General features: G+C 33.5%; 1 protein-coding gene across 1 annotated transcript in view; it reads right to left on the bottom strand.

Moving 5' to 3' along the window:
- Positions 1-27,216, bottom strand: part of LOC129222977 (neurexin-1-like) — a 251,493-nt gene that overhangs the window by 91,363 nt on the left and 132,914 nt on the right. Inside the window, exons 5-10 of the mRNA XM_054857539.1 lie at positions 21,529-21,687; positions 19,530-19,682; positions 14,323-14,502; positions 8,853-8,970; positions 6,135-6,470; positions 3,111-3,328 (exon numbers count right to left, since the gene is read on the bottom strand). Of these exons, the coding sequence (XP_054713514.1) occupies positions 3,111-3,328; positions 6,135-6,470; positions 8,853-8,970; positions 14,323-14,502; positions 19,530-19,682; positions 21,529-21,687 (1,164 nt within the window). The remainder of the gene's footprint in view (positions 1-3,110; positions 3,329-6,134; positions 6,471-8,852; positions 8,971-14,322; positions 14,503-19,529; positions 19,683-21,528; positions 21,688-27,216) is intronic.

The raw sequence follows: 27,216 nt of genomic DNA, 5'->3' as shown, positions 1-27,216 counted from the left end.
CTCAACATCCTAATCATACAAAAACCAATTCATCTCAAAGGAGTCGAATTCCAATGTACCCTCTTTGAAACTGACGCTTCAAATTGGTTCAAATTCTCCTTCGAGTAATTCGTAGACACTAGCTTCATCCATACTCAGGAGATCCATCCCAATCAACTTATATCCCTCAGAATTTATTTAGATGGTTCAAAAACCATTACTCGCGTTTGTTCCTTTTTCAGGTAACACAATCACAAGTTCCTCTTCGATGAGACTTCGGGAAAGTAACTCTGTCTTCCAAGAAGAACTTTTGGCATCCAAAAATGCAATCGCTTATACGTAAAGCCTTCCACAACACTCTCTCCAAATTTTCTCTGACTGCTTGTCATCTCTATTGGCTCTTAGAAATTCCTTTAACAAAACTTAATTAGTCCAAACAATCCAAAAACAAATTCTCAGTATTACTAAAACTTTTGACATATTTTGGGTAAAAGGTCAAACAACAGAGGGAATGACGAAGCTGATCGTCTTGCCCAATTAGCGGCAGACACTACCGGACTTCATGAAGACACTAGTGTCCCTTACCCCGGATCTCACTTCAAGAGGTTATTAACGACCCAGCTTTGTATGGATTGGCAATACCGATGGGACAACGCGGAGACGAGCAGAGGGTTGCAAGATATGCTACCAGCAATCAAGCTGTACGCGTGTGTCTCACACCGTTGCCACACCATCTTTTCAACAGGTCACGGCCCATTTCCTTCATATTTGAATAGATTTAGCATTATCGACTCTCCTCTTTGCTCTTGCGGAGAAATAGGGGACAACCTCCATTACATCTTTGACTGAACTGACAGATCACTGACAGAAGCCCACATCTTCGCTGTCCTACGAGCACACCCCATCAACAACGCCTGAAGCAAAACACTTACACTGTGGCATAGCACCGCGCGTCTTAAACACAATATTCCATTCTTTATCAACAGAGGGTTACCTGTACCAGAGCTCACCCTATTTACTCTTACCAATGCATTTTAATTTAAAAAGCAGCTTTAGTATCGAAATAGTCGCATCTTTACACATTCTGTCCTTCTGTATGTCTACTATTACATTGTATCTAACGTTTTGTTATTGGTGGATGTTGCTGAGTGTATTATCTGTTTGTGTCACTTTGTTAATTTGTTACTACTATTCAATGTTGTATCGCTGTGTACCCTGTGTAATGTGTATATATCTATCCATATAGAAATGTCTGTGTATGTATGTATGTATGTGTATATGTTTTTTTTTTTAAATCTTTATGTGAGTTCAAAATTGTGCAAGCAAAATCATTTCTGTCAGAATATGATTTCAAGTACTGCATGTATTATGTACTGTACATTTAGTTTGTCAACTCACCAATCAATACAGCCCTATCCAACCGCTTAAACCACACAGTGCTAGGTACGGAGGACGCTGGATTGTAATGTTATAATGGAATCGGCCTTTTAATTAGGTAGCAGTACTAACGCTGCACCTCACTAAGTAGATAGACCTTACTGAGAGTCGTAACCAAAATCTGTTTAATAAGGTAGTGGATGGGAGAATCTTTTTAAACATTTCATTGAAACATTGGAATCAAAACATTAGCAAAAATAAAGTTATTGTTTAAAAAATGTGCAGTAATTTTTTCTTTCCTGAAAATGGCAGCAACTTCAATGTTTTACTTTAGAGCTTATTGTGCTCAAAGGACTAAAAAATGTGAAGATAGAATGACAATCTATAAAAGAAGGGAGAACAAAAGCTTCAGAACACGCATCAGTCATGTTCGGATGTTTGTCTAAAACAGCGTAAACTCTGATGTCAAAAATTTTTCTCCCGAGAAAGTTCTCGTGTTTGGTTGGGGAACATTGTAAATAAGTAACAATCTAACGATGGATGCAAACAATTTAGTTTAAATCTTATAAGGCTGATTAAGTTTGGATTCTGGATGTTTGAGATATGCGGGTAGATTCGTTATAAAACATTACAGCAAGCGATGTTCTTGAAAGGGAACTTAAATTTTAAAGCAAAATCTTAAAAAAACGTTCGAATTAGATACTGGAATTGTTCGATAGCCCGTAAGTAAATTGATTGTATCCTAAGAATGCAAAATTATCAAACAATAGAGGCAATGAGGTACTAAAAGTTTTAACCTTTTGCAAATTGTACTATGATTTCCTTATTCTGACATTTAGAATAAAGAAAAATTATTTTGATTAATTGCATTTGTTGTTTTCTCTTTGGCATACAAAATTTAATGTTTCAAAGTTCTCTAAAATGTTGGAATCCAATATTAAAACATTGATTTCATATTATTGCATTTTAAAATTCGGTGACTTGTTACCAATTCAAAAACATCTTACTTTAACTTCTATTGCAATTAGAAGTGTCAACATTTTGTTATAAATTATCAGCTCAACTTCAGACGTAATAAGGATGCGTTTTTCTCAAAATGTGATTTTTGAAGGTTTGATGTATCTTTTCTTAGAAAGTATTGCTCATATGTATTCGAATAAAATGTGCATGGACCCTTTTTTACACAGTATAGAATTTACTGAAATGAGCTTTTAGCAAAATTATGCACACTTATTTTTTCCCCTTCAAACAGTTTTGTTTTCTTAGTATGCATCAGATAACAATTAAAAGAAAAAACATTTGTAGTGTATCGGACTCCACTAGCGTAATCGTAGTGACGTCAGAACCTCTAACGTCAGTGGGGAAGACATCCTCTCATGAACAGAGCAGATCGGAACCGACTCCAGAGATGTGCGCACATTGGCGACACACTCTGCCTTGCTTGTCGTGTTTGTAAAAATCATTTTAGTATAGTGTTAGAATAATAAAGTCTTTAGTACTATAAATTTTGAATGATCATTTCCCATTAAACATGCGAATCAAGCTTAGGTTTCATAAAAGGAACCTCAACAAAATTAAATCAAGATTTTACAAAATGCTCATTTCAGTGCAATGCTAAAGATACTTGGAAAAAAAAATTTCGGAGTATAATTGAAACAAACTTAAAGAAAATGTACATTGAAAATGGCTTATTTAATATCATCTACACAAAGGATTTCGACACTCCTTGAAAACGATTAATTATGAGCACTAACTTTGTTTCCGTCACCTAGATTGAGCACCAATTTGAGTCTTCCAGCTTCTAGAGCAGCGGATAAATGAGTATTGGCAGAGCGGTCAGAGGCTGTTGCAAAGAGTAGCCCACTCGGTCTTGTAGTACGAAAGCGCAATCGTATGTCTTCGGCTTGCGTCGGAAGTTCTGACAAAGCAATTCTCATGGACTGCGTGCCGTCGAAGCTCAATGTTGTTGCATCTGGATAAAAAAAGGTTAAAAAAAAGACAATAAGTTCAGTGGCTGTCCCATTGAATACGAAAAGATGCTGTTACATGACATTAAAAATGGTTGCTGTTGTTGTCGTGTGCCAGGTAGGCTGGCAATTTGGGGGTGCCTTGCTTCACTTTTCCAACTGTACCGTAATTTGGTGTGAAGTCCGACTTCTACAGCACGCACATGCCATAAGGACCCGTTTAGGAGGGGGGATCCAAAAGTAACCGGACTAATGGTGCGATGCCAATCCTAGATGTAGTAGAGTGTTCTCCAGCTAGATGGCTCAAGTAGAGACTCTTCACAAGCCAGCTGTGCAAGTGGCGTCAGTTTAGTTGACGACGTTGGATCGTAGTGTTGGTTTTCTCAGGTGTTGTTGCTTTCCGCCTGTGAACTCATTATGGCAGATTTCAAAGAACAAACTGTAAGCTTGAAATTTTGCTTCCTGCTTGAAAAGTTGGCTACGGAATAGCTTACCAAATGTTTCAACAAGCTTTCAACAACGATGCTATGAGCCGTACACAAGTTTTCGAGTGGTTGGGGCGCTTTAAACGTGGTAGCACTAATGTTGAAGATCATGCTCGCTCTGAGCGCCCTTCAACGTCTCGAAATGATGAAAACGCTGAAAAAATCCGCCAAAAAATCAACGAGAGTCGTCGTTTTACAACTGACAAAACTTTAGAAGAAACAAGAGTGAGTTGGATCTCGTGCGGGCGATCAGAAGAATGGTTCCTTTAACACGATAACAATCCCGTTCACACAGCCTTCACTATTAACCGCTAACTTGGCCTCTAAGTGGTGGCCAGTCGTTCAACGACCCCCGTATTCGACAGACCTAGCCACCTGTGATATTTTTCTGTCCCCGAGGATGAAAAAAAAATCTGAAAGCGAAGCGTTTTGATGATGTAGAGGGTATAAAAACTGCTTCGCAACGGGCACTGGACATGGTCAAAGTTAAAGAGTTCCAGAGGAGCTTCTACCAGTGGAAAAAAAGAATTAACAAGTGCATTGCATGTAAGGGGGAACACTTTGAAGGAGACTAAAAAATTTTTTGAATAAACTAATAAATATTTTAGAACAAAAATCCGGTTACTTTTGGATCCCCCCTCGTATAGGGTAGGCAACCATTCATAGCATAACAACATATTCACACAAATAAAGGACAGGAGAGAGAAAATACGTCCATGCCTGAGCCGGGATTTGAACACGGACCTTCCTGCCGCAGTCAGACTTCTCTGACCACTAGACAAGGCAGGCGGCATTAAAATGGTTTTTACTTATTATTCCGTAGACTATTTTCGTCAAAATCGAAACTATCGTCAAATGAAAATTAAGTTTATAAAATCTCGCCAAAAATCGTCATGCTCAAGTTTTCCAAAATAAGTAGAGCAAGCTCATCAAATTTATCATTAGCTTCTCTCGTTTTCTCGAAGCTTTGATGAAATGGTAGACGGAATGGAAGGAAAATACTTTAGTGATAGTATTTGTGAAGAAATTTTTGAGCAGCAACGCACAATACAAATACACTAAGTATTAGCAATAATAGAAAGTTTCTTCGAGGTATAAATTTTCAAAAAACAAAGAACGAAAAAAAAAAAAAAAAACAGCTTGGTGATTAAAATGTGGAGCTTTAGTTCATATTAAAAATTTCGGTGGAATATTTTCGTAGCGCGTTTGGAAGTATTTTTTTGGTCGTATGATAAACTTTTAATGCAATTTAGCGCATATTAGTGAAGCGTTTCGTATTGTTGTTATGTTCACAAGGTGTTATTGTTAGTGATGAAAACCATTGCGTAAATCACATACTTGGCGAAGAGCGTTTTGGCGCTATTCAACGCATTGCCAATGAAGAGATATGTATGATATTAGTTCTATAAAATGTAAAACATTATCTTGACGTGACGTCAAACCAAAAGTACCATTCATCGTGAAAAGTAAACATAATGATTTTCCAAGCTACTAATCACTAAACTTATCTGAAATTATGGTACAATTCCGGTACTCTCCTCCATCTCCCCATGCATAGAGACTTTTTTTTCTGTATATCGCCATACCAACACTGAGGATAGTATTCGATGCAAATTGCTAAAAATAGTTCAAATTAAATTCGAATCATAAATTGTTTCGTTAATATTGGGGGGGGGGGGGGGGAGTGACACTGCCACCTACTAAGAAGATTGAAATTTTCATAAAACAGAATTTAGTATTTCTTGTACTTATTGGCAAATTTGACTTATAACCTGTAGAATTGAACAAGGACAAATTTATTCAATTCGTGCCTTTGCGTCAATTTTTACACTATTTTACGTATCTTCATTTCTAAACCGCTTTTAGTTTAACGTAGATCGTTTAGTTCTTCCTTTCAACAATCTTTGCTTAACTTAGCAGTGGTTATTTAAGAATTAATTGGCGCTTATATTTGCTAGTGGTAATTTGAGGATGCTTGCTTTTAACGGAGGACTTAAGATTTTCTTGACTTGCAAAAAATGTGTTTCTGAGATTGCTTTACCAGAGCACATTTTGGACTGCTTACACTTCATATGCCTACAAAGTCCAGAAGCAATAGAGGATTTCTATTTAAGCCATCAACTTGAATACCGATCCTCTATTGCTTCTGGACTTTTTGCAAATCTATAACCTCATGGAAAACATCTAGCTGCAGCTAGATCTGGAGGATATGAAACAACAACAATAAAATGTACTAATGAGTGATAGTTTCCTCGAACTAGAACGATGCACAGATACGATCTCTTCACCATTGTTAAACCAGGATTACAAAGAGATTCGATATTACCTTTCGCGCATACAGTTCCAGAATAACTGGTATGCGAACAGTCACAAGTGTAGTGATTCCATCCTTCCAGACACAGTCCACCATTCAAGCAAGGTTGATTGTCGCATTGAGGTGTCGATGTATGGCAAGCGGGCCGTATGCTGCCCGAATCCTGCTTTTGGCTGACTCCTGCAATGTCGACTGCTCTCCCATTGATAACCAAGTCACGCATGCAGCCGACGTATCCATAGCGTAGACTTCCCGACCACAGCTCACTAGGAATGAGAACTCCTTGTGCACTAGTACCAACACCTCCTACGTAAAGAGGGCCTTCCAAATCCAACTGGTTGGAGTTTCCTTATAAATAAATTTAACATAAATAAATTAAATGCGAATCAGTGTTAAAATAAAACTTCAAATTAATGTGTTCAAGTGGTGTGGTGCATAAATTGGAGATTGTTAAAATAGTAATAATAATAATAATAATAATAATAATAATAATAATAATAATAATTTCAATAATAATAACACCTCCACCATGACCGATAAGGGCAACAGCAACAATAAATAAGAATGAATATACAATAATCATGTTGTTTTGTACGGAACGTCTAATCAAAGAATAATGCATTGTATTACGCATTGAAATGCAAAGAATTTAATGTATAACTTTCTATCATGAAATCCTAAAACTTAAATCACTTCAATGTATAATGCTTTATTATACATCTTTATAATATTTACTCTTATTTTATTGCTCAGTGAGAAAATATTTATGTGTAAAATATTTCTATGGATTATATCATAATTATTATATATTAAAATATAATGTATATTAAATAGACTATATCATAATATTCTGCGCAACATATTATGATTAAAAAAAAATTATATAGGTGGTGCCCAACCTTTTTTATCCAAGAGCCGCACCCCAGCAGAATGCGTCTAACATTTTATTTTTTTATTTATTTATTTTTGATAACATGGGATAACATACAAAAAAAATTGCAACTGAAGAATTGCTCTAAAGTGCAGAAGACGTTTGATTGGCGGAGAGTTATCGTCTTAGGTTTCTGTATAAACTTTGAACAAAACAACGAGCTACACGGGTCAGTTTTACGGGGAGAATATGGTCCATGGGCCGTAGGTTGGGCCCCACTGGATTATTTCATTCAATATATCCTATAAATTGTATCTACAAGCTCTACAAGGAAAAGGAATAATCATGCACTGTTTTAACTTTTCGGTAACTGTTTCTGTTGTAAGGAATAGCTTTCTTTTTTTATTTGTTGCATTACCTCTTCAAAAATTTTGTGCTTGGAACTAATTTCCTAAATTTTCTATTTGCAAAGTTTTGTTTTCAACGTATAACTGGGTTGACGGTGTAGTAATGGTGGCATACTTCTCTTCTGCTTTTGGAGTCTCTTCTTATTACTCCCTTTTAGGAAATTGTGAAGATTTTAGTGACTATTTCAGTCCTGGGAAAGGATATTTTAGATAATGATAAACAGTGGGATACAATTATTTATTAAAAAAAAAAGTAGAACCAAAAGCAAATTTTCATTGTTTTAATAAAGATAATTAGTTACGGTCGTAGAGCAGTTTCAGCATCCAAATACTCACAATGTGTTGTTATTTATGTTGTTAGTTCATAAGAGAAACTTTATGAAAATTATGATAAAAACTGGAATCCGAATGCTAAAACATTGAGAAACGTACATTATTTATCCATAACAATTCTATAAAGTTACGTCACCTTTTAAAATCATAGTTGTTACCGTTATCAAATGAAACTTCAAGTGCACTAAACTTTTTTTTTCACAAAAAGTATAAAACTTCAGTTTTATTAAACAAGTATACATGTTTTCAAAAATCTTTTTAAAAAAGCTTTCAAACTAATGACTTGAATTAAGTAAAGCCTCGAAAATCTGTATTACTGTGGCCGCCGCTTATATGAATCACATTTGTTCTAAATAGTTCTGATTCCATAAAGCGGTTGATTCAATAAAGCGGCTAATTCAATAAAGCTGGATTTTATTCTGTTTTTGATAAATTGATTCATTAAAACGGTTTATTAAATCAACCACTGATTCAATTAACCGGAGTCAACGTAAAAAGTTTGATAAGCCCAAAATCCACAAATGTTTCCTGCTTAGATTACACAAAACTAATTTTATAAATGCTATTATTCCTTTTTGGTTCATGGGTACATTTTGGTACATCGATTAAAAAAATCTTGTCCCGCTGATCCTTCATCGACAGAAGAAGCATAATGAAAGCTAATAAAACTGAAAAGGCGGGGGGGGGGGGGGAGGTCAATTAAAAAGCTTTAAGTGCGCTAAGCGTAACATTTTTTATCAAAAAGTATGAAACTTTTATGAAACAATTACATGATTGAAAAAGCCCATTTAAAAATATTTTTGAACTAATGACTTCACTTAAATCAAGTAAAGACCCGAAAACCTGTATATTATTTGAAAAGTTTTAAAAGAACAAAATTAATGAAAATTAAAAAAATCCTTTTGTAATCAAGTTCTGTAAGAATTCGTAGAGAGAGAGAGAGATGTGCGAAACTGAATAAAAAATAGCGAATTTGTATTCTGCGCAAACTAACAACCTACTTTTTTTTTGGCCAAAAATTATTTATTTTTTTTTGCTTGGAAATATTTTTCTCTATTATTGATGAAGTCTGCACTGTTGCTGGGAATGGTGTACAGTTTTTAGTAGTATTTTTTTTACCAGGGGTAATGAAGTCCACAGCTGATTCATCCACAGTCACTCTTCCAGATTTTCCGTTTCTTTTCAGGGAAACAATATGCCATTGGCCGTCATCTACTCGTCGTGTTGTTGCTTTTACCTGCAACAAAAAGTAAAATGAATCTTGTGAAATCTAGCCAGACAGAAGATGGCATTTTATCCAATGCTCTCGTAAAAATGAATTGTGGAAAAACATGAAAATAGGCTCAGTATTTTATAAAAGTATCGCTAAAAATCTTTTAACAAGAACTAATATTGAGTTAAAAATTTACAAACCCCCGTTTCTGACTGCCAACCTCATATTAAGATGAAGCTCGATGGTTAGAACAATATTTAAATATATCAAAAACTTTTTAGATAATATGGACCCCCCATGGCAAAAAAAGAAAGACAATCACAACTACTAAAATTTGCTAGTCGCAAAAGCAGAATCAAGAAGGAAAATTGAAACTCTTTTAAAAAGCCTTAATACTAAAGTAAATTTTATACTTTCATACTAAAACAAATTACATGTATTTTATTTGATAACAAATAGAAACTGGCTAAGAGATAAATATTTTATATTATTCAAATTCCTTCCCTTGTCTGCGAACAATAAAATCGTTACCAATCGCGTGAAAATAGGCTTAGCATTCATTATGTTTAAAATTTGCTAAAAGAGGCTATACTTTTAGTTCTATACAACTTGGAAATTCAGTAATAATTCTATCGTACACAAAAAAAATTCGTTCTTTCGATTGGTACAAATGTTTGAAATAATTTTTCACAACTAAAATTGCAAAAGAAGAAAAATTTGGTTTTTAATTAATGTTTTTGGAAGTTAAGTCCCACACAAATGAGACCTAGTTCAAAACACTTTCGATCGAGTCTGCTTTTGGACAAAAAACAGAAATCAAAATCAGTTCGCCCGTTTAGGAGCTATGGTGGCAAAACCATACGCACATATGTTATACAGATAGACACGTTGAACTTATTACCCCTTTCCTTTTTGCATTGGGGGTTGAAAACATGTGAATGTTAAATTATAAACAAATTGAACGTTCTCTCCCAAGACACGAGAAACAATGTGTCTGTCAAATTGTTTATTTGTTTGCACTTATAGCCATAATAACTATTCGATTATTTCATTCATTATTTTTGTTATTTTTCCGGTTTTAAATAGTTTGAGAAAAAAATTATAGAAACAGCTATATAATTTTAAACTCTTTACCAAATGGGTGGATTTGGTAAGCAAAAGCAGGAAGACGGTTTAATGTAAAATTCGAGGGTTAGTGGATTTTTCGACACCAGCAATATTTAAGTTTACCGTCTATGATCAAAATTTTAATGTTATTTAAATGTGTTTGATACAAACACTCGAGAAAAATAAGAAAATAATATTTTTGAATAATGTTTTTTTATAATGTAAAATAATGTAGGAAAAAATCTAAGACGTTTTAACGCTGGCTTCATTAAAGATAAAAAACATATATGCTGAATGGAGTTAGAATACTTTTTGCCATTAAGTAGCCTCAACGTTTTGTAACAATGTTGATGATGTTTTACGTATTGAAGACTTGTCTCTGCGAATCTAAAATGCATATAGCATGTATGAGTAAACTTTTTCTCCTCATTCACTGTTTTCCAGAAGGTCGCTGTTGTCATTATTTTTATTTTATCTTTTATGCAGGATTGTCAGTTAACATATCAGGAAGTAAAAATTATAATAAAAGTAAAAGACATTCTAAAGTATTATTTAGTGTCTTTAGTCTAGAGTGTACTAGATAGTAAAAAACCCTGAACTTATAATGTTTTAAAGAGAAATAAGTTTTAAAAGCATTTCTAAAATACACTATGTGGTTTGAATAAAAATTGTACTTGACAACACATGATGAAAAGAGGTGATTGATTTTAAAATATTTTATCAGCTTTTTATTTGAATTTTTTTAAGTGTTATGGTCAATGGTCACACATTAATTGATGCAGTGGATTTCAGCCTATTTTTACATTAGGGCCGCACCGCATATTACGATGAATATCACAAGCCAGAACACATGCAAAACTTAAATACATTTTTTTTAAATTTTTTACCTAGAAAACCTGGGAAAGGACGGAAAAGGAGGAAAAATTACTAACCCATAATAATTGTTATCATTACTAAATATTTTATAGATATGACGTTTTCACGTGTGTTTTACAAACGAATTTCTGACCATTTGGTTCCAAATTTGAAACTATCATTCTTTATACCATATGGAGATGATCTGTTGTTTTGGAAGGCTGCAGATCATAGTGTTCGATTCGTAGTTTTAAACAGAACAACGGGCAGAGGGCCGCATATTGCTCGCGGATAGTAGGCTGGACATTACTGGGTTAATGTACAGAATAACTCGTTAATAATCATAATTTCAAACGATCATAGAACATGCATGCTATATAATATTCTGACGTTCCATAGTAAAGAAAAGCTGAATTTCTCTTTGACGATTGGCAACGGAAGGAATACTTAAGTTTACGATTCAAAATTCGCATGCCTTATAAGTTTGTTTACGCGCCTCCTTTTTATGTAAAACTAATTTTCAAACATCTTTTAATGATATATTTCTTAAACTTTCTTTTTAAATTCTCTCAAACTATTTGTCAAAAGTTTTGTGCTGACTGAAAATGAAAAATTTTATATGAAAACTTTTACGAACGATGTTTGTTGTATATGTAAGTAGGTGCATAAAAACGTTTTCTAATATGGTTTAATATAAATTTAAAAAGAAGTTTAGCACAAAATTGAGTCTGCCGCACATTTCGAATACCAAACCTTCTTGCTGAAATAAAAATAAAATTTGCCAATAAAAACCGAACTGGATTCCACAACACAGTAAATCACATCTAAGAAATATTGCATTGTCACCATCTTAAACTACGAGAGAGTTTTAAAGTCCTTTCAATTCCTTACACACAAGACATTTCAAAAATTCTATTACACATATTCAATCTCAAACTCTAAAATTTTCTCCCTGCGCATAAAAAAATGTACCCTGCCCAATAAAATACTTGGCTTGTACATTCGAACGCATCTACATTCTTAGTATGCTCATGAAATTTTAATGACCCGTCTCACAGAAGTACTCAGCCTGTTGCCAATTTTTCCGAATAATGATGCTCAAAACTTTCTGCTTTTGAGGGGAATTCAGCAAGCAATAAATATATTGGAGGCTTTTCGCTAAGTGGCTGTCGGATATTTTGCGACGAATATGCTTTACATCGCAAATATGCTGAGCATTATAATAAATCTTCTTTACCAATGAAAGGCCTTTTTATGAAATATATTTATTAATGTGGAGTTAGTTAGTTGTATTTCACTAACGGTAGTATGTGTCATGTATTATTTGTAAAGTTGATGAAAACGTAAGAAATATAATATTTTATAAATTTTCATTTTGATGAAAAAGCTTTTTCTCAAATACGCATAGTAAAAATAATGTGCTTTTAGAAATAAGTTAGTTTTTAGGAGTAAAAAATTGAAATTAATGATAGACTACAATCGTTCCTTTACGTAATAATGTGTAATCTCGTTAAAACGAACTCTAAAGGACCTTCAAAATCAATTCGTGTTAACCATAGTTAAGACGAACTAGAGGGTCGCCCAAAGCGGGTAGGTTAACAAAGAACAATCGAAAATGATAGTTTTTGGATTTTTATCGTAACAATTTTTGTTTTATTTCCTAGAAGGGGGTCTTGAACTTTAAAATAAAAAGTGATTCTTGCATAATTTGAAACCCAAAAGTTATTTATTATCAAACATTACAAACACTTACTGTAAAAAAATTCCGAAACGTTACTGGTTATTTCCGTGGAACGTTTCGGAATTTCAGAGGTTTTCACCTATTTCCCCGCAAAATCAAGTATTTTCACAAAAAAGTTTCCTGAACTGCTAAAAGATGCATGAATGCAAACTTTTCACTGGTGTGAAAAATATTTTTTGCTACCAGTTTAAGGGTTGACTGATCGTGTTTATTAAGTGTATCTGTTTTAGTTTAACTACGGCCCGTCTGGATTGACTACGCTCCCGATGGGAGCAAATAAGTCACTGGATAGCTGCAGGAATTGCAGGCAAGGAATATGTGTGGATCTTGCTTGCAATTAATCGCGTAACTTTGGATATCGTTGCGCTAATACTTCTGGAGCTTTCTTGGTAAACCAGGAAAGTGTTAAAGACTAATTTCGCGTATAGTTAAATTAGTGTTTAATTTAGGATTCGGTGGGTTGTCTGTTACGTTATGTAGTTGTTTATAGGAGGCCCCGACTTCAAAAGGTTATTAAAAATTAAGAGATCGTATATGATTAGTTAGGTATTTAAAATATAATTCATCGTATAGTAATTTAAATCAGTGTTTATTTTATAATTCGGTGTTTAGTTGATTTTTGTACTGGAATTATAAAATAAATTTCATTTCTTTGTTTGGGTAGGAAATAGAATGCAAGTGTAATCAGTTATTTTTTGTTTTTTAGTTCCTAGGTATTTTTTGAAGGCGGTTTTTTTTAATTTAAAAGTAATTTATTGGAATGTATGAAGGAAGGAATTTACTGTTTCCAATGCATTTAGGAACATACTTTTAAAACCTTACTAACAAAATACGAACTGATTATTCGTTGGTGTATGTTCGTTGGTGTATCCTCGCAAACCTATATGACCTCCATTATATCACAAAACGTCATGTTCAGATACGTCATTGCGATTCACAACGGTTACACTCCCAAAGGGACAGAATTGGAACGTCTCACAGAAGTCACGCTGTGACTCATTTGTGAGATGTTTCGTATGAATTAATTGCGACGTCGCTGCAATAATCAATTTGTGGCCGGTCACTTTGGGACATTATGAGGACATAGTATGCGACGTCATTCTGATGTCTCCGCGAACGGAGATTCGCAAGTTGCTGCAACCCACGGATGACTTTTCCGTGATGATTTGTTACCGTTATGTGACGAGGTCCCGAATGTTACCGGCACGATTCTTTCATATAACGTCCTCCTCATTGTGCCACACAGGTAGTAGTACACTTTGTTTCACAAGCAATTGCTTTAGTGGTCCAGTTTTTCAGTTCTTCAACATTAGAAGTTAAAGGGGGCATACGCACATTATTTTTTACATATGCCCACAGGAAAAAAATACATGGTGCTGGATCTGGTATCACAGGGAAGCCTATCATAAAGCGCTAGATCACCTCTGCATTGATTGCCATGATGGCTATCTGAATAATAAATAAGAACTGGGACATATACAATAACAAGCAGCGACTTTAGTGTTAGCCGATTGAAACAATGCAAATTACTTTTTCATTCAAGCCTCACTAGCGAACTGTGATTTCAATATTCTCAAGTCGGTGGCCTTATGAAACTCCACCATTCTTTTGGAATCACCTTGTAGAGCAGTTTTTTTCAGAGAAAAAAGAGAAAAATATGAAAAATTCCTCACTTTTACAGCTCCAGATCCCAAGTTGAGAAGAAGGAAGACGTGCCCGTCGAGGAGTTCAAAAGCGAAGAAGTCTCCCTGTGCAGTGGTACCCGTGTTGTACATCAGCACGCCGTTCGCTTCATTCGTCCGCAGCTTGAACGCGATGCTTCCGCTGCGGGCCGCATCCCAGCTCGGCAGAGCCTGAAAAAGATGATGAATCTTGTTTTCAGAACATCAATTAGGCATTGATAGTCTTTCGTACGTTTCCAACAAATCTTCAAAATATATCGGAAAAGTATAAAAGACTATTTAATTATACTACAAGGTCTGGCTATAAATTTCCAGGATTGACTTAACTGTTGGACAACGAAAAGCCGGAAGATGGAGCTGATGATTGCATATTGAAGAGCGCTTTTTTGCGCATGTGCAGTGCAATCGGCGCCATTCTGAAGTAAGTGGTTCTCGTGGAAAGGAGCATTAAAACGTAGCTCACTTTGACTACAGGAATTTAAATTCCTGTTATCAAATTGAAAACGAATAAGTTAAGCAATTGAACGTAGGATAAATGGATTATAATAAGACAATAAGAGCACTTTATATAGTCATTTCACAAGAATTCTCCTAGAATTTTAGCTATTTTATGAAAATGTTTCCCAAGAAGTTGATTTAAAAATAGTAGTAAATAAGAAAGCAGCGTTAGCTTGCGAAGCAAGTTGTTTGGCTTCTTAAGCAACCCAAGAAACTACGACTATTCTGCCACATAGAAGTCCTACCTTCACTTTTTAACAAAATTGAGGCATTGTAACCTGGTGATTCTTTGTAACCTATTTTACGCGAATAAAATGTTTTATGATTATTTAAGAAAGGGAAATAATTTTAAAAAAATCTAACAAGTGGCATCTGAATTAAATATTTGAAAACGGAAAACTTAAAAATGCAATTTGGCTGTTCCACAGAAAACAATAATTTTGTCCCGCCCGTGACTTTTCATTTATTCATAATTTTTTTTCCTGCTTAACAAATTAAAAACTTTGTGTGTTCTCTTAAATAAAAAAATTTCGTCATTACCCTTTAAATTTATTACTTTTAATGAAATATATGAACCGACACGTGCGGGATAAAGGATTGACATTTTCGTGGAATGGCCCAATAGCTCGGTTAGACTTGGACTGCGGATAAGACTTTTGTACTTAGCACGGCAGTATAGGGAACTATAAATCATTTCCCTCTTATGCTTAGTGTTGTTTATGAAATAATTATAAATTCAACATTTATTTTCCTTTTCACTGTAGCATTTTGGTTTCCTAGTGATTTATAATGCTAATATTTAATACCGCATCGTTTAATATGTTTAATAAATGATATTTAAAAATAATACAGAAAAACAGGAACACTAGAACATACCGAAAAATCTAATTACTAACAAGTTATAGTTAGTAGACGTTTGAATTTCATCTTAGAAAAAAGCGAAAACGAAGTAATTTAACTGCAACTGTCTAGTCGTTAATTTAGTTTTAAATCTAAAAATATTTATTTATAAAGGTACGTTCTGATATCAAGAAAGAAAACTCAGCTATTCTAGACTTTATAAATGTTTAAAAGTGAGTGACTTTATGTTTAATCAAAAGCATAATATATTTTCTTAGTTTAGAAATTTTTGCTTCGAGCTTAAATTCTAAAAAAAGAAAAAAGCTTAACAAGGCAAACAAGCTTGTCATAAGCATATATACATTTTTAATGTAATCGAGATTGCCGTTCATGATCATCTAGATTTATAATATACTTTTTAAAACATAAAAAAATAACTTTAAATAACAAGTAGCTAAATGTATAAAAATATACTACTATTTAAATTAAATACAACTTGAAACCTTAAACTCAGTTTTAAATATTAAATATAATTGAAAAACACTATTAAAAAAGAAATTCGAGACGGTCCTGAGAAATAATGGGCATCTAGTGCGCTTAAATTCGGCCAGTAACATGTCTGGCAAAAAGTGGAAACATTCTCGTTAAAGGTCAGTAACCTTTCTGAAGCCAACATGAAATATTTTTCAAGAATTCAGAAACCTTCTCAATAAAAGGCAATCATGTTTCAGGAATACATCAGGAGCCTTCAGAGAAAACTTAGATACATATATACTAACAGTTTGGCACCTTCCTGATGTACCAGGAAAGCTCCTAAAGCAAAGAAAGCCGAAGCTAGGGCAGAACTGCAAACAAATGTCGAGCAGCTTATTTGCCGGGAATTCATGCAAAGTTACAGCATCCAGAGACAATTTCGCCCTTGTTTGGGATTCAATCAAATAAAAATCGTCTTAACTGAGCAGAATGCAAAAAGCTTATAATGAAGCTGAATATATTTTCACACTGATAGCTAAATACAATCTTCGCATCAGTTTTCATGAAACTTGTAGTGATTCAGGAAATGTTTTCGCAAATATACTTCTTTTTCACCTTAAACTGGTGAAAACCAGTGAAATCACAGAATGTTGCCTCAAAATAAACTGCGACATTTCGAAATTTTGTTATAGGGCGATTCTCGAAAAAATGTCCCGCGCGTAACGCTAAGTTTTTAAATTTTATTCTAGTAACTATTAATTAAATATGGAATTAACTGTTATGCTTTAACAGTATATTAAAGCATGCATTATTCCCCAACAGCATTATTTTTTTAAGGCTTTGGTTAGCTGGAAAAAACAAAAAACTTAGCGTTACGCACGGGACATTTTTTCGAGAATCGCCCAACAGTGTAATATTAAATATACAGTAAACCCTCGTTATTCCGCGCCCTATTAAAACGGAATTCACTTAGTCCGGGCAGCTATATTAGATATACATAACTGTATAAATAAAAGGTGAGTTAAAGCAATAATGAGCTTTGTAGGTTGCATTTTGTATTTTTGTAATTTTCGCTTATGTAATTTTATGTTTCATTCTCTTAAATTCAAAATATGATTTTTACTGTGTACAGTAGTTTTCTTTCTGTACCTTGGCTCAAATTATAAGTTATTTTGTTTAATCTGTATTTACATTAATTAGGAAAATCTGGATCCCCTATTTGTCCAGATTAATTATGTTCTACTGTATCTAATTATATTAAACATAAACATATTAAAAACACATTAAAAATAAACAGAATGCTTTAAGTAATATTTTATGTCATTGAAGTTGCTCTTCAAGATTCTCATGCACGACAGAAAATTTTAACACATAATATAAAAGGCAAGAAATCAAAACTATAGCATGTCTTCTATGTGAATAAAATGGATATTTCGGATCATCTTACTGAAATACTTTAACAAATGCAATTTAATACATTGTAGGAGAGACTAGTAAATAAAATCATCTTCCTCAAAACATTTAATGGAAGAAAAACTTTCCTTCAAAACAGGCATCAAAACAAGAGAGTGAGAAAAAGAAAGATTTATTTTTCTTTTGATAAGTTTAGTGAAAGATAAAAGGAGGAAGTTTGAAGAAGAATTTTGTTATTTGTGTCTGGAAATATTCTTTCCAATAAAATTTGGACAAAACAATAGAAAAAATAAGAACGATTGAAAGAACAAGGATATGAATAAAAAAAGTTTTCCAAGGAAAGAACGAACGTGCGCTGATTTTTTCACCTGAAGTTTACTGTTATGAAGAATATGTGATCCTTTAATAATTAAATTAAAAATGAAGTACTCTTAATTGGCGGTACTTGTGAACTTAAAGGGCATAAATGCGTTGTATCGAAAAAAATAAGAGAGAAAATTAATTAAAAGCTATATTTTTTTTACAAACAAAAAATGAGAATAATCGAATATTGAGAGAACAAAGATTAAATATGTTGCAAACTTTAATCACTGCAAAAATTAAAATGAGAAATGCTAAAATTTAGGTATATTTCTAATTTTTGTTAAAGAAATGTACTTGGGGTAAAACAGAGAAATAAATTTAAAATTTCTATATTACGATAAATTATGGAAGTTACTCTCTGTTTAAAAAAAACTTTTTTAAACGTTTTAATGTAATTTTGATGAAATTAACATTAACAAGAAAAAAAAAACTTTCGAAAACTACTTAAAACAAGGTATACGAGAAAATTGGTGTGAAATTTTCATATTTGAAATGTCTTTGTCACGCCTTTTCAAAAATTATTGCGTTTTATTCACTTAGTGATTAGAGCTATTCACTTGAACCATTACACTTAATAATAACAATAATGAAACTGCTAGAAAGTCTCTGGAAAACTGGAAATCTATAAATTCATCCAATAACTGACAAAGCATCTTTTTTTTTTAGCAACGTTGTACTTAAGGAAATCAATAAATATCTTTGCGAACAAAGAAACAGTAGTAAACAACATAGATTATGTACAAATAAGTATTTGATTGCCTACATTTTATGTTTGTAGTTACTATAAGTAGTAAAGAAAACCATAAATAGTAGTAGTGTATTAATGTGTGTTGAAAATTATATTCAGTTAATTATTGTTCAGTTTATAAGTTTGATTTAACATGGTTCAGTAAAATTTCATTGCAAATCGAGCGAACGATTTTTAGCTGCCATCCACCAGTCTTTTGATGAATTGCGTAGTCTTCAGTTCATCTTATGGTCAAACAATCAGTATATTGTGAAATAAAATGACTACTAGAAAAAAACTACTTGTAATAGAAAATGTCTAGGAAATTGGGCTTTTATAAAGGTTTCCAGTAATGATACAGTTTCTTCAAGAGGCTGACGTTATTTTAGTACGTTACTGGAAAAGTTTGCTAGACATTTTTATTAGTACTGCATTATTTTCAGTGTATTCTTAAATTAATAGTATTTTGTTTTGTGGCAAACATTTTGCAGCGCAAAAAGATTTGATTAATTTCTTTACTTTTAGAATTTTTACAAGAGAAAAACAAATCGGTTATTACTCGATTATTAGTTTTGGGAAATGACCTACTTCTGCTCAACTTTTAAATTATCACCATGTTTTGCAAACCTTACCATCGAGTGCCCATGACACTAACAAAACCGTTACAATCATTTGATGAAAACAGTTCGAAAGCGAACAAACAATAAAAACAAATACGTTGTCATGGAAGAGCATGCATAGAGTTTAAATAAAGTAAAATTTAAAATATTCTGTACTGAAATAAATCTGTATCCAATCGAAGAAATATCCTTTTAATGCTGCTACAACTGAACTAAAAAATGGCGTAATGTAATAGCACAAATATAACATGCTTCGAACTTACCAAGAACGATTCCTTGTTAGTGAATGTGATTGGATCTGCAGCCTCTACTTCTTGACACAAGTACTGGACACTCCCCTGTTGCTGAATCAACTTGTTGCCAGTTCTTCCAAGCTCAATAACTTCAAGCTTTAAACTGTCTGCCATGAATTCCACCTGAGATCCGAAGAAACACTTTTTTCAGGAACAAATTATTAGAGGTAGTGATTAAGACCTTCGATTTCAATAAACTGTAATGTACAGTAGTTTAAAGTAACGATACTTTCATAATTTATTACATTGCATAGAACACTGAAATGTGTTACGAGAGGTTTCAATAGCTTTAGAACAGCATTCATGTGTATTTTCCACTTAATCAAACTATGATGTATTCATTCAAAATAACTGTATTAACATAATTTATTACATTGCACAGAATATTAAAATGTACGACGAGAGTTTTGGAAGTTTTGGCCACTTTTAGATCAATATTCAAGAGTATCTTCCATTCAGTTGAACTATAATGAAAAATAATTCACAGCAATGATATTTTCATAATTTATGAAAATGCAATAGAATATTAAAATGTTGAACGAGAGATTTCAGCACTTTGAGATCATCATTTAAGAGGGATGCATTCTAGGATTTCTAGGGATGCATTGATTAATCGGCAGTAATCAACAATCGGCCATTTTTCCAACTATTTATAATCGGCCTATTTTCACCGATTAATCGGCGGAAAATATTTTAGTATTAAAATTATCGAAAGAATCTTCCAAACAGTGACTTCCGAATAATTGAAGTATATTGAATACAATAAAAAAGGTGTTCAAATGAAAAGGTACAAAAAATTCGTAACGCCAAGCTAATTGAAATTTGAATGCGCCTCTTTAGTAGTGAGTCATCTAGAGCTAGCTAGAATGTATTGTCCTCCCTGGTTTTGCGCATGCATGGGTATCTTGCACGTGACGAGCATGAGAAGCAGGCAGTGGTATGTTTCGTCCAATTGAAGCGGCAGTGCATGTGGAGACATTAAAGCGTTTACATCGCTAGATTCGACAACTGAGGCTCAGCATGATAACATCAGATTTCCAACTGTAGAAGGAGTTAACCAACCGAATTTCATTGCTGGATGGTGATCGTAAACGGGGGAGACCGTTCGTCTCCCAATTCAGGAAGTACCCACTGACAGTCCAATTCAGGGAGTACCCACTTTTCAAGAAGGCCGGGAGTGTTTCGGTCAACACATTCCGCAATCAGAGACCTGATATCACTTGGCTAGGTAGGTGGGCACTGATGTGTTATGTATTATCAGATTGCCTAGGCAAGTAGGCAATTTGGTAACATTTCAATCCTCGTTTTTTGCAAAGTGAACGCCATGAGGTCCTCTCATGCTTTGCCTCTTTAATTGGCCGGTACAGACTACTGCTTACATTTCGTTTGAAATAAATGGAAATTCGATGGCACAATATCGAATGAGTATGTGGTACGTGAGGCAAACCACCGGAGTCATTACTTCTTTCCAGGGTTCCTTTTAAACTAGGTGATTCTACATAATCATGATTTTAGAATCACACCTTTTGTTTAACAGTTGCTTGAATATTGCACCATCAGATTTCACCTTATTCCAATCACTATAATTTTTATATGACATAAAACTTCAAAACTTGCCTGATGTCCCAACTGTCATCACCAATTTTTTTTTCCTCCAAAATCAATGGACTTTTGGCGATCTGAACTTGAAAATTTGTACTCTAGATGCAAAAGTTGCAGATACCAGCGGTTATTATAATCATTCACGATAATTAAAAGGCAGATGAAAAAAATCGATGTTCCGTTTGAAAAAAAAAAAACCCGCCACCTTCGGTTCTCCTAAGCCAACAAACGGCTATGGTTTCATTTTATCAACATTCCCTCCGCATTTTTCGAAAAATACGACCCCAGCAGAAACCTTGTCTCAAACTGTTACAGAGGGATCAAAACAGAAGAAAAAATTACGAAAGAATTTAAAATGCGAACTAACCTTCTTAATACAGCCAACGAAGTTAGAATGCTGTCGAGCACCCTGATATCCACCAGAGTGGTCAAGACCACCTACAAAGAGAACGCTGCTGGACAAAAGATTGAATGTGCCTGCTGTAGAGCCTCGTTCCGTGTAAACGCCATCCACAGTGATTGAGAACTAAAAAAAAGAAGCGCATTTTAATTAATCAGTGCAATAAGATTTGAAATGAGAAAAATTGTGATAATTATTTAAGAAAAATATATGCTTAAAAAATTTATGAGTTAGATTTAATTAATGCAAGGAAAAATTGATTTTAACAACATGTAAAGGGATTAAAATATTTTTTATGATTTATGAATGCAAGCTTATAAAAGTAAAATTAGAAAGTAAAACAAGCGTGTTCGGAACTAATTAATGAATACATAACGCTGGTTGAAAGCGCCGCGATGTTTTTACAGTGATTAAAATTCTACTTAAATAAATATTTCAAATTTCTTTTAAGAACTTTCGAAGTATGAAAAACTGTGCAAAAGATTAAAAGTATGTACTTTTAAATAAGAAGGAATTCAGTAAATTTGTTCCCGGAGTTTAGTTCTTTATAAGACTAAATTAAAAATGAACCCCCACATCAAAGGGTTAGTGGGCTTTTCAATTAAGTTGTCTTCATTATCGGGACGATGAAATGAATTTGCAGTTACAAATAAGAAAGCATAAAAGGTTGACGAAAAATTTCTTTTAGTTTTCTATTACATTAAAAAAGAGAGCACTAAGAATAACTGAAACAAATGTAACAAAGATTCATGCTCGTAATACAACCTCTGACAATAAAGTTCAGTGCATGAAGTCAAAAAGACTGAACTGGCATCTCTGACTAAACAAAACGCTGCAAGTGCATATCGGCAGATGTTACTTTCATTGTTACACTTGCTTTAAAAAGCGCTTGTTCAGTTCCGCCTGTTTCAAATGCCTGTTCTGAACGGATAGCACGAAAATGGATAAACAGAAGATTAATTTAGATTTTCCTTTTAAGTTTGGAAAAACATCGAAAGAAACAGTCATCACACTCGTCAAATCTAAATCCTCCAACGAAACGTGGCGAGACTTTTAAACTTCGTCCCAGAAGAAGACTTCTTGCAAAGTTTCTTGGACATGTATAGCAGATCTCAGTGATGCATAGTTATGGCATATGACAATTTTGTACGACAATAAGGTAAGTTTCGTTAATATTTCATTGAAGTAATGTTACAGGAGAATTCACCGAATTTCATCGTCAGAGGTTGTATGCAGGGGCGTGCACAGCAATTTTGGGGCCCGTCACAAATGACTCTTTCGGGCCCCACTCCGTACTGTTTATATCTATATTTCAAGTCTAGTTTTAAAAATATTGAGCCCCCTTCAGGTTCGGGCCTGGGTCAACAGGTGTCCCTTCTCTCCCCCCTCCCCAGTGCAAGCCCCTGGTTGTATGAACTACTGCATAAAAAATATTTATTGTGTAAAGTTTTAAGTTAAAGTAATGTGCCTATAAAAACTATTTATAACGCTAAGATCAAGAAAAATCTACCGAATAAGAATAAAAAAATTCTTTCATTTATTTTTCTACATAGAGTTAAATTAGATATTCAAAACTAAAGCAAACTAAACTTGAAGTAAACATCCATTAGTAAATATCATCACCTATGGGGCGAAAGCAACATGAAATTATTGTAAAAATACTGAAAGGTTGTAAGGGCAGAAAAATTACCCATAGCTAATGGACCAATTAAAATAAGTTTTGAACTGCTTATCTTATTTAGAGATTTGTTTTTTTCTTTCTGTTTTATGAACTCGCGAATATTTTTACAGTCAAACTTTTAAGCGTAATTTAAAGCAAATTGAAATTTTCTACTTAAAATCAGTTTTAAAGCAATAACAATAATAATTTCCTTCTTTGTATATTAAAAAGTACAGTTTACTGTACTTATACAGTACACTGTCCCTTAAAGTACAATGTATTGTAAAAGTAAGTTTTATACTGTTTGATGGCTCAAACATATTTTTTGATTAATTTAAACTTAATACTTTCCGTTATGCGTTTCTGTTTCTTATTTGAAAAGGCAAAAAATGAAGATATCTTCCCTCGTAACTAAATGAAAATTGCACTATTTTTTAGTTAATGAAATATTGCTTCACAAAACTACTCTGTCTCTAATCAATTTGAAAAATTTACTTCGGTTGATTTTAAATGCTGATAATTCGCTTTTGTTAAAGAAACTGAATTAAGAGGGAAAATTAAAATTTTACTTAGGGAAGTGAAATGTAAGAAAAAAAAGTTCTTGCAATGATGACATTTTGACTTTTTTTTGAATAAAAATACGTTATTAGGCTAGAATGGTTTTAATATTCAGCACACATTAGCAAAGCAATTTCGGATTAAAAAAATGCGTTTCTTTTTTGCTTCATATTTCAAATTATTTCTTAATTTAGCGAAAGTTTAAAATTATTTTCTAAGATTCGAAACATTTAATTAACGCTTCTTTAACTAAAATAAGAGTTCTTGATAGAAAAAACTTCTTCTTTTTAATAATTTATCGGTGACCTTTTGATTAAACTTGACTTTCTCGGATAATTGTATGCCCATAGTGAGTACGTTTTGTTTAGCTGTTAATAAAAAGAAAATATCTTTTGATAAATAATGTGGGAAATATTTGCCAAAATGTTTAGTTGAGGAATATATACTTTACTGTGATTTTTCGTCAGTATGTTTCGATTTAATATTAGAATGATGCGCAATATTTACTGCATACATAATTTATTTTTTGATAATTTCTCTACGTGTCACAAAATAACTTTTAAAGTATTCTGATTTATTAGCATTTTTTCAGTATAATTTTTAGTCCGAGTAAAAAAAAAAAAAAAAAAAACAGAGAAATATATGAAAAATTATTATTTGTTAAAAACTTGGCGTATATATAAAATCAACTCTAAAGCATAGAAGTTCAGAGAGAAAAAAAAAAGTTTCATGGAATTAAAAAAAGAACTACTTAACCTGCCTCCCCCGCACCTAGTCTGACCCCCCCTTTTTTTGATGCATCAGTCACCTATGACTGGGACTATTTCTTTTGGACCTCCTACAACTTTCAGTTCCTCTTCATCTTCTGTACTAAAAATCATGTCACTGTGTCCTGACAAATTGAGGCTCTAATCATTCCCTTTATCCATTGCTGAGAGTAAAGTTTTTACTTGTGTTTTTCCTGCTTCGAATTTTACTCTTAGCTTCTTTCTTTTCCAAATCTCTCCGTCGGATTTTTAAAAGTTTTTATGTTGGGTCAAAGTCGGTCGTCATTTTTAGACTAGGAGATGTGTTGTTATCGTGAAATTTTTAAATAAAAATCTTAACGAAAATGATAAGTACAACTAAACTATTACGCAAAGTTTAAAATAATGAAAATAAATAGGTACTTAACACCCCCCCCCCTTAGCAGATGTGGGGGATCCCTTATTTGGGATCCCTACTACAATAATAAAGCTAAAACTCTTGAGCAGATTCAATCCAAATTTGTTTATTACTTACTAGTGGTACCCACACGGCTTTGCCCGTAGTAGAGAAATTAAAAGGTCATTTGGTTCGCCTGTATATTTACAAATAATGGATGGTGAACTTCTCGCAAATTTAATCGCCGATGTTACAGTGCCACGTTATGATAATTTCGTAATTTATTCGCCCACGTTATGATAATTTGCTCGGTAAAATTTACTTAAAATTGGAATAGAAAAAGAACAAAATCGAATTTTTGAAAAATCGCTTCGAGGGGCACACCTCCATGCTACAAACTAATTGTGTGCCAAATTTCATGAAAATCGGCAGAACTGTCTAGGCGCTATGCGAGTCACAGAGATCTCGACAGAGAGAGATCCGGAAAGAGAGAGATTCAGACAGAGAGAAATCCAGACAGAGATACCTTCAGCTTTATTATAAGTAAAGAAGATGTTACAGAACTAATAATCAAGATTTTCAAACTTATTCTTACTCTCATTTATGTAATATGTATAAAGTTCCAACTCTTAAATCACGCCGTGAACTTTTGTGTCTTTTTTTTCTATAAGGTTCTGTATACATAATTCAATTGACTGTCCAGATATCGTTAATTCGATACAACTTGCTGTCCCAAGTAGGACTCTTAGGAGTCGTTCTTCTTGTAAATTTTTTTTACCAGACCGAACTTTGTCGATACTTTTTGTCTTTTTCAATTTTAGAAACTTTTTAACATTCATTGTCGTGATTTAGATATTTTTAACTTGTCATTTTACAAATTTAAGTCTTTATGTTTTAATATTTTAAATGTACAAACTGTTTTAATTTTTATTTTAATATTATTGTTGCCACTATTAGTACTGGCCCCACAATGTAGTCCCGTAAAAATTTTTAGGTCCAGAGATTTTCTCTTTAGAATCTTGATCTGTAGGTATTATAATGTGAGAATATCTTGGGTAGACATGTTGAATCCTGCGCGAAATAATTTTACAGGCCATCAAAGATAGTGGCCATTTTGGTTCACTTGCTCATTACGTTTTTCGCAACGGGCGTACCTACAAATTTATTTTTAGTTTTGAACTGCAGTTTTTGGAGTTAAGGAAGTCAATTAATGTATTAATTATGTCATAAAAGCTGCTCTAGCTGTTTCCACAATTTTACGTGGAGATATCTCCGACATTTGTTGTTGAATATTCTGGTTACTAAAAAGGGTACAAAAATTAATAAATAATCCAAAATGCTCATTTTAAACTCCTGTTTATCACATACATGTTTCTTCAACAACACAATAAACGAAAAATACAAGATTAATTACTTTTAAAAAAGGTTACGATCTGTTTTTGCATTGCATGTTATTGCACTACGACGGACGTCTGTATCATTTGATGCCGCAGTCACTTTTTTTGAGCAATTTTTATCAGCCCAGTCTATGTGTGGAAAAATTCGTAGATCTGCATCTTCTCTTGAGTTATTCTAATTAAGCTCTTCAATGATGTGTCTCAAATCTTCTATGAAAAGTATTGCAGATTGCTTCTTCATTAACTGTTAAACCACTAGCAATAGCTGAAAGTGTAGCATTTTTTGGACATTTCTTCTATTCCCTTGCGTGCTAGTTACTGTAAATTTTCCTTATTTGATACCGAAGACCAGAATTTTTCTACCTGCATAGGTACTAGTGTTTTTCTGTCAATTACAGCAATGTTTGTTCTGCCCTTAGTTGATTCCCATCTCATCTTTTCGGATTATTTCACAACATGCTGCAAATAACTATCGAACACAGGATGAAGTTCATGAAAAGAGTGTACATGAATGAATCCGTGCAGAACATTGCTGATAACTTCGCCAAAAGTTTTCTTTATTTAGCGGACTTGTGGCATGAAATATATAACGAAGGCAGTTTTTATTGGGGATACTTTGCTAAAAAAAATGTTCTGGGAACGGATATTTCTGCAATCTAGCTTGGTAGGTGAATCACCACCACCAGGGGCGTGCACAAGGGGGGGGGGGGAGGGAGAGAAGAGAAACCTGTTGGCCCGGGCCTGAGCCTGAAGGGGGCCTACTATTTTTAAAACTAGGGATGAACTATGTGCTTAAACAATATGGAAGGGCGGCCGAAACATTTGTGGGCATTTGTGACGGGCCCCAAATTTTCTGTGAACACCCCTGACCATCACATAATGTGTTCGTTGGAAACA

This window comes from Uloborus diversus, chromosome 5 (assembly GCF_026930045.1).
Source record: "Uloborus diversus isolate 005 chromosome 5, Udiv.v.3.1, whole genome shotgun sequence".
NCBI classification, from domain to species: Eukaryota; Metazoa; Arthropoda; class Arachnida; order Araneae; family Uloboridae; genus Uloborus; species Uloborus diversus.
This window is presented reverse-complemented; position numbering and strand designations above follow the sequence as displayed.